General features: G+C 42.4%; 1 protein-coding gene across 6 annotated transcripts in view; it reads right to left on the bottom strand.

The window, feature by feature from the left end:
* Positions 1-802: 802 nt before the first annotated feature.
* Npr3 (natriuretic peptide receptor 3) overlaps positions 803-8,726 on the bottom strand; it is a 66,753-nt gene continuing 58,829 nt past the window's right edge. For 5 of the 6 annotated variants that reach the window (XM_029544037.1, XM_029544036.1, XM_029544039.1 and 2 more), the window contains 4 exons: positions 8,351-8,445; positions 6,163-6,298; positions 4,402-4,489; positions 803-3,410 (listed from right to left, as the gene is read on the bottom strand). In XM_029544037.1, coding sequence (XP_029399897.1) covers positions 3,299-3,410; positions 4,402-4,489; positions 6,163-6,298; positions 8,351-8,445 — 431 coding nt within the window. In that variant the 3' untranslated portion in view covers positions 803-3,298. The remainder of the gene's footprint in view (positions 3,411-4,401; positions 4,490-6,162; positions 6,299-8,350; positions 8,446-8,726) is intronic. The other variant, XM_021208414.1, reaches the window with a different exon arrangement.

Genomic DNA, 8,726 nt, shown 5'->3' on the forward strand with positions numbered 1-8,726 from the left:
AGGCACAGGATGCCTGTAAGCAGGGGGAAGTGGCTTGGCGTTCCAAAGCTTTTCATTCAAGAGAAAAAGGAAGTGGGGGGTGGGGCGTCTGTTCTCATTCCATAGGATTCTCCCTCTCCTCCATGAATTCTGAAATGTAAACAACTATTTCAAGACCTGTGGAATTCTGTCTGTGATTCAGGAAGAGACACTCCAATGGCTCTTCAAAACAATACATGTTGATGGATTTCGTGTGAAACCTCTGTTTGTGTTGGGAACAGATAGGACTCTACCCAGAAAGTTTTGTTTCTGAGTTCAGCTTCTCTCCCAGAGCTAAGACAGTAATATTGGCTATAAAACTTGTGTTTATCTCCATCACCATAAGAATATGCTTAGTTTAGCTTGCATACGAACTTATTGTGTACGAACTTATATTTGACAAGATATGAAAAACACTAATGAAATGCCACCCCCCTTTGAAACCTTGATCATTGGACTTAAGAGTAAAAATTTATAGAATGGCTTAAGAACTAAAGTTCCATTTTGTTAATTATATAATAGATGACTACTGGCAGATGATGGATGACTAATTGTCAAAGTTGTTGCTTAGCAGTTAGGAATTTAAGTTCTACAATACAATACCAAGAGTTTTTAACCCAGGACCACCATGGAACAGACATCTATATGCTCAGCGAAGGTTTCCCAATTTGGTGGTATTTTTAAAACTTAATGACATTTTGGCAACTCATATGACGATTTTTTTTTCTGAGACAAGGTCTAACTGTGTAACTACAGCTGACCTGAAACTCACTATGGAGACCATCCTGGCCCTAAACTCACAGATATCCTCCTGCTTCTGCCCCCCCCCCCCAAGTGCTGGGATTGAAGACATGGGCCACCTTGCCTAGCCACGTAAAGACATTCAAGAAAGACAAGCTATACAGCAGGCATGTAAATGAGCAATCAACCTTAATAATACTAGAATTGCTTTAAAATTGTAGGAAATGACTCCAGGGACCTCACAATTCACCCTGCCTGTTTATTTTTTAAAGGCTAGTTCCCTTCTCATCTTTAACATCTAATCTGGGGATACGCTATTAATCTTGGAACAATTCCTCTCGCTGGAGCAGAAATAAAAAATACTGTTGTAACTTTGCTGACATTCAAGGGGAACTATGCAAATTCAAGAAAGGATTAGGCATATTTACACCCAAAGAATATAGCCAGGTAGTGAACTTTTCCCACTGACACCCTCCTGCAATTAACACACAGGTTCAAAAAAAAAAAAAAAAAAACAACAACAACAACAAAAAAACCATTAAAAAATGAGTATCTCTGAAACACAGAGAAAACATCCTTGAAAATGTAAGAGAGAAACAAGCAGTCCTCCGGCTCTGAGAACTGGGGTGGTTGCAGTCTGCCCATCTGTCTTCATTATGTGAGTCCCTGACCATCAGCTGCTGCCTTCCTGAGTTGTGTTCCACAAACTCGCCTCCCCTGGATTAGCATTTTGAAGTTTGCCTTTCTGGCCTACTTTTTTTTTTTTTTAAGTCAGCACTTTTCCCTCAGTATCCTACAGGCAGAACCACAACATACCTCCTTCCGTTGTTCAAGAGCTAATTCATTTTATCCTGTGGCTTGCATCCCATTTCCTGAGCATTAAAGAAGGTTCACCCCACACAGATGCAGCCCATTCACTTTGACTCCACTGAGAGAATGAGGTGTGATCCACTCCTTCCCTGGGAAGCCAGCTTCCAGAGCTTGCTAAGCTTGCTCCGATTCCTCCACACTTAACCTGAATGGATATGACCTCCAAGAAATTATTTAATTTCCCACACACACACACTTTAAACTGGGTTTCTGGTGCTCAGAATGTTACCAAGAAAGGCAAAATTACAAGATGGCACCCTTGTTCTCTCCTCAAATGATAAAGTCAGAACCTGAACTGAAACCTCTGTGCGCAGAATTGAGTACAAAGAGGATACCCAGTAAAGGCTGGCTCAGTCTTGCCCACACTGCCCTTGACTATCCTAGCTCACTGTCCAAGCTATGCATCATTTGGGGTGGCTGCAAAACTCTATGAGGTTAAAGGGACACAGCAGATATCAACGTTCCCTTTTTTAATTAAAATCATCACCTCAAGTTTTGATAAATTGTGTGCAGTCTTTTTAAATGTATCAACACTGTGTCATGCTGTCAGATTCTCACTGTCTGCTTATTCTTGAGGGAAAGGAGTTATATTTCTTTATAGACTCTACTTAAGCCTACTGGTTTTGAAGGGCATCATGTGACCACAGTTAGAAAGGATGTAGCCCTCCAATAACATACATCTAAAACATTTGAAAATGAACAATGGCTTAACATCAATGTATTCCTTCGGAGTTTGTAAGCTGAACAGACTTCTGTACATCTTCAGCCACACTAGCAGTTAGCATTAGAGACAGCCAAGGGACAAAGGACAGCAGAGAAAAAGAGAACCATTCCTCCCTCTCCACAGATTTGTCACACATCTCCTCCATGCTCTTAAAATAAAAGTGAAATTTAATCTTCAAAATGAAAAAATAGACACATTTCTAATACCAAAATATAAGATTAAAATACTTAAAAATAAAATGTTAGTGTGAAGTAGGGCTTTTTTTTTACATCATAAAAGAAACATTTTAGACTCAATTTTCTTATATAAATCCTCCTTGCTCAATAATATTTACAGTTTTCCAGAGTAGCTTTGATGAGACACTGAAAGAGACAGGGAGTATCCATTCTTGAGATATGAAGTCAGACCTGAATGTGGACGTTGGACGCAGCCTTCATCAACCACAAACCTGTCCCCCAGTTCCAGAGGGGGGGGGGCACTGCATTCCCAGCCTTAAGATTTCTTTCATTCCATTGTCCTCTTATTGGGTGTTAAATTCTTTCCAAGAATATTCTACTTGTAAAAATTGTTTTATTCTAGCTACAAAACATTTCATTTCAGAAAAACCACATTTTTATATCCTCGTGTGAAATGCCCCCAAAGCAATCAAGATATGGAGGCAGCAGACTTTCAAGACATAAATCTACTCTGACGCCCCTCCAGCAGCCAGAGCACTTAACAGGATTACGTTATTTCATTATATTAGTTTGCCATGAGATGAAAGGCCAGAAGGCAGATAGTGATTAATAATCATTCCTGAGCTTCTAAAGAAAATTTAAAATGAAATGACTACTGCTTAAAAGAATGACTTCTCCGAGAACGCCCTTTCTGTTCCATTGATGTCTGTCCTTCCATCTATCTCTTTAAGGAATCTCAAGTAGACAACGCGCGAGAGGGGCATCTCTTTTAAGCCACCGAGAAATGTGATCTGATGGAATCTTCCCGTAACTCCCGATGTTTCCCGATGTTGCTTTCCTCTTGCTGATTCCGCCTCTCAATGGTTATTCTGTATTTCTTCCTGGGTAAAAGCAAAACAAATGTAATAATAAGACCTCACTTGACTATAAAATACTATGGTTCCTCTTACAAAGAGTGCCCTCCAGGGACATCTGGGTTAGGTTTGATAAATGACAAGTGACACAAATATGAAACCCTGTTCAGAGATTAAAGTCGTGTGCCCCAAGGCATTGTGTCCTTATTCAGGGAGGAAAATTGGCATGCTTTCTGAAATGCCACAAGAACAAGCCTCCCCCTTCTTCCCTGGGAGCCTTATCTGTTCTGCCCCAGAAGCCCTGCTTGACTCCCAGGATATGCCCCCAGATAAAGATCAGACCAAGTGTACTGTGACCAAAGGAACAGGAACACGATTGTTCCCACAAAGCGCCACATACACCCAGACTTACATCTCCATGCAAAAGTGAAGAAATGTTACAAATAAACCATGATGATTTACAATGCCCCCATGAATTCAACCACTGAAGATTACCAAAGGATGGGCCACCGTCACTGCAGCAAACGACTGGAACCGTGAACACATGCGCATAATTAAAAGTTTATGAGCCTTGACACTAAGCCACAACAGCAGCTAAACATATGACTTCTCCAAACACAGAACCCACTGCAGCCCGGGAGCACAGACCACGGGACCTCCTTCCAGCCTTTCAAGTGAGCACGGGCACTTGTTTCTAAACCAAAGAAAGACTGGGGATAGAAAGTTCATTCTTTGTCCAGATTTCCTCTTCATATTTGCATTTGATAGGTAGAAGGAATTTTCATAAATGGATCAATGATCCTGAGATCCCAGTCACTTTCCAGCAGGTACCCATAGGAATCAAGGACTCACTGCCTACCAGACCCAAGATCGAGCCAGAGAACAGCTTCGGTAATTTCACCACCATCCTTCTTGTTTATAAGAAGGGTGTGGGCAAATCACAAGGAGCATTATTGCAAAGACAGGAGACAAAGGCGAAAGAGGCAGGGTGAACCTTAACTCCATAAATGGTCTGTACCTGAAAAAGTAGAAGGCCATTAGCAAACCAGCACCTAGCAGGGCCCCCACAACGATTCCTGTCACTGCAGATTCTTCTAGGCCACCTGCTTGAAAAAGAAACATCAATAATCAGAGTTCATTTTGAGACATAAGTTAAAATACTTTGATTTTTGTTCATCTCCCAGCTAAAACTAATTTTCCTTTCTTTGTAATATATATATAACATATTGTAACATATTGTATATTATTTACATGTAACATTTATGTATTATATATATCATATGTAACATATAATGTAAAAACACATATGCATAATGTTCTGAGAAAAGGTTTTCAGAAAACACTAAATGCACCGTGACAGGAGAGTGAACAGAACAAGGTCAAAACAAGTTCAAAGTCGGGCCTGGGACAAACACTAGTCACCCTAGCATGTGGGGAGATGAGGCAGAAGGCCCTCAAGTTTGAGGCCAGCCTGAACCACAGAGCACAATCGGTGACAGGGAAGGAGAATGGAGAGAACAAAGGAGAGGGAAGAAAAGAGGGTTAGAGAGAATAATAAACCGAAAAAGAGACAGATTCAAGATGGATTTGATGAAAGCTGCAAACTGAAGATCTCACACACATCCATCCTGGTTTTGAGTTTAAAGTCGAAGATGCATGGATGGACAAAGGCACTGGCCCAGCGTTTCTGTCTCTCACAGGTAGGTGGTAACACTTCAAAGTGCTCAAAAGTTCCAGGGGAGACTGCATTGGGTCAGTATTCTGTTTTTAGATGTTCTCTCACCAAAGTCAGAGTTCCATCCCAAACTGTCCTATATAGCTTTGTGAAAATGTGAACCACTGTTTGAATTAAATCTTTCTCTGTAGGCTCTCCGTTCTCAAAAATCTCAACAGCTACTTTCCATGCAGGGTTTCGAATAAAGCCTTCGGTGCAAGGACTCCTTGGCTCCTCAGATCAAAGCTGGGTAAATCCCCTTTATGTGCTGGAAATGTGAGACTTGGTGAGTTGACGGGAGTCTCCTAGGGTCCCCAAACTGGCAAGCAGGAGAGTGAGATTTGGAATCCAGACCGGGCGATTACGTGGTCAACACACTTTCTCCTTCATTCTTTCTCATAACTATCACATGGATATAAATTCCTCATCGTTCAAAGATGGTCCTGAGACATAATGACCATTCATATAGTCACCTAAAATCACTAACTGGCCTGCAAGAGTGACATCACTTGTTCTTACTCATAATTACAAAGCCCCTCAAAGACAACCACCTCCCAAACTGTCTCTATTGCAGTGCTATTCATAAGAAGACTCACTTGCTTCTCTATCTGCACCCAGAAACTGACCGTTAATAATATAGTCAATACTTATTTACCACTTTGCAAGTTGTCAAGCATTTAAGGGCATTATGTTCCCCATCTTGAGGATTTGGAGGTCAAGTGTGAACTTTAAAATCAATAATGGAGCTTCTTACAAGAGATGAACAAGCGACAGCTATTATTTTTCATAAAAGTAGAAACCTCTAATAACTAAGAGACTGGAGTGAGAGCTATAAACCCAGGCAGAATATCCTACCATTTGGAAGAAAAGGATAAAGGAAAGGAATATGGAAGCGTCTGATGAAGGAGGAGGGTGGGCCATTTATGAGTTGTTTCCATGGTTTTGAAGACATCAGAAAAATGCATGGGAGCTCTCAGAACATGCGTTCTTGAGAGAAACATGTTCCAGACTCACATGACCCTGGGACTGGAGAAGGAGGACAGTAAATTAAGTCTCTGAACTTACATGATTTGCAAGGAGAGCTGTTGGTATGCTCCACGATTCTGCTCTCATCTATTCTCAATTTCAAAGGGCCCCAAGGATATTTGACATTCGATCGCATTTTGAACCGGCCTTCTTTTCCAAAGTAATCACCAATGACCTACAGAAAGGCAAAAGTCAGACAGATGGACGGAAGGTCAGGCCAAAGGTACCTCTTCCCACAGGAGGCAATCCGCTCACAGCCTTGCAGGCATTCTCCAAGACGCATGCCCTGATTTCTGCACATCACCACCTTCAGGAACTGACAGCAAGAGCTTCAGAAAAGCATGGGAAATGGGGGGAGTGGGGGAGTGGTCCCCCGCGGTGCACACTGTGACTGCCTGGCTCCTCCTGGCAGGAAAGAAAGCCAAGTCATGTAGGCTTAGAAAGGTGTGGACACAACAGACAGTGCCACCTGAGGGCCATCCGGAGGTCACAGCCTACCAATATATTTATCGGGTGCTACTGCATAGTGGGATTGATGAGTTGGTTGGTTGTCTGTCTGTCTGTCTGTCTGTCTGTTTGTTTGTTTCATTTCCCTATGAAACAATAATCTATAGATTTACAGGTTTTTCCCTTGCTCATTCTATAGGACCTTGTCTGGCCTTCTACCACAGAGCAGTCCACACTATCAGCCATGTGTTAGGCCCATTTCCCTTAGGGATATGAGACAGAGCCAATGCCACTACATACATACTCAACTTAAGCATGTGACAGGAGCACAGCCCACATTCCTCAGTTAGATTATATAAATATAAATATTTAGAGTAACAGCAAGATAACTTAGGAGACAAAGGCCTTTGCCTTAAGACCTAAATTTGATCCCCAGGGACCACATGTTGGAATGAGATAACTGACTCCTACAAATCATTGTCTGACCTACACACACACACACACACACACACACACACACACACACACACACATATGCAGTTTTCAAAAATTTGGAGTGCCACTGAGGAACTCTCTGAGCCTCCTTTGGTTAGTGCCATTTGTTCATTCATCTCTGATAAACTCATTTCCTGTGCTCTGCCATTTTCAGGCTGAACTCTGTTTAGGCTGTCACCTTGGACCCCTGAGAAATCATCACTCATTCATGATGTAATTGCAGGGTCCCGCTCCAGTTACGTGATCTGTCACACAAGCTGAGCTGGCAGTGCCTTCTCAGCCACAGCTTCTAAGGACTCTCCTCTTTTGTCTGGGCACAAACTTGTGGCTCCTAGGTGGCCTGTGACATTTCTCCTCCTTCCTGCCTGAGCCTCAGCAGGCCCTCATAGGCTATATCTGGTCGTGGTCAAAACAACCCTAGGTCATCCTGAAATACAGCAGCTATTGCTATGTGCTGAGCAAATCCCAGGGAGATGAGACGGGTTATCACTTCCCGCCTTCTCCAGAGAGAGAAGCTGGACTGCAGATGAGACCCACAACTTCGGGCAAGGGGATATGAAATCATTGAGTGAACATAATCATGAGACCAGTGAGAAAAAAATCACAATTCCCGTGTCATAGCTAAAGAAATTGAAGCAAGGGCTGGAGAGATGGCTTAGCAGTTAAGAGCACTGACTGCTCTACCAGAGGTCCTGAGTTCAATTCCCAGCAACCACATGGTGGCTCACAACCATCTGTAATGGGATCTGACGCCCTCTTCTGGTGTGTCTGAAGACAGCTATAGTTGTACAAATTATAATTGTATAAATGTATATAGTCATACATAAAATAAATAAATTGTTAAAAAAAAATGGAAACAAACTGAAGCAGAGAGCCCCTGCCCCCAGTGACCGTCACAGGCTCGTCTTCCATATGTGACAGACTTCTCTGTCGTGAGATTCCACCGTATTTTGAAATAGTAACACCTGCAAACCCGTAACAACCACTAGAAAATGAAATTCAGAAATGCAAAGGCCAAATAAGCTGCCCTTCCTCTGTCCAAGGATGCCCTTACGACCCAGTTCTGAGGAGAGATGCTTGACCATTTGGAAGGTCGGCTTTCTCTACCAGGAACACGCTCAGCACCGTGTCCTGCCTTCTGCCTGACCCCTCAATCATCAGTGAGCTTTCACTGCGTAGAGAGTGAAAACCTCTCGTTTATTTGAAGCATGCTTTGGACACCAGGACAAGGACACCCTCAGAGTCCCCGCTTATACAAGTCACCAAAAGCAGAGCCTTCTCTCACCTCTTGGGTACCTGCTTCGGTGTCCGTCATGGCAACCACGGAGAAGTCCCCGTACCGGTCCCCGTTGGCGTCTATGGACACCTGCCCGGCGATGCCTGCAGGAGAGGTAAGGGACTCTGAGTTAGAGACTAACAGTGCCTCTGCCTGCCAAGAGTACGAATTAATGGGATTTTTTTCAAAAAAAAAAAAAAAACAAATTCATGCCACAGGGAATCACATCAGACTGGGAGCATTTTTGTTGGCATTTGAAAAGACATTGTAATTTCATCTGTGTCTGCATTCCTAAATTCTTAACATTTCTCCATTTAAAAAAGAAAAGAAAAGAAATAAATGATCTTTAGGGACTACTTTAAAAAAAAAAAAAAAAAAAAAAAAA

Source organism: Mus pahari, chromosome 11 (genome assembly GCF_900095145.1).
Source record: "Mus pahari chromosome 11, PAHARI_EIJ_v1.1, whole genome shotgun sequence".
Taxonomy (NCBI): domain Eukaryota; kingdom Metazoa; phylum Chordata; class Mammalia; order Rodentia; family Muridae; genus Mus; species Mus pahari.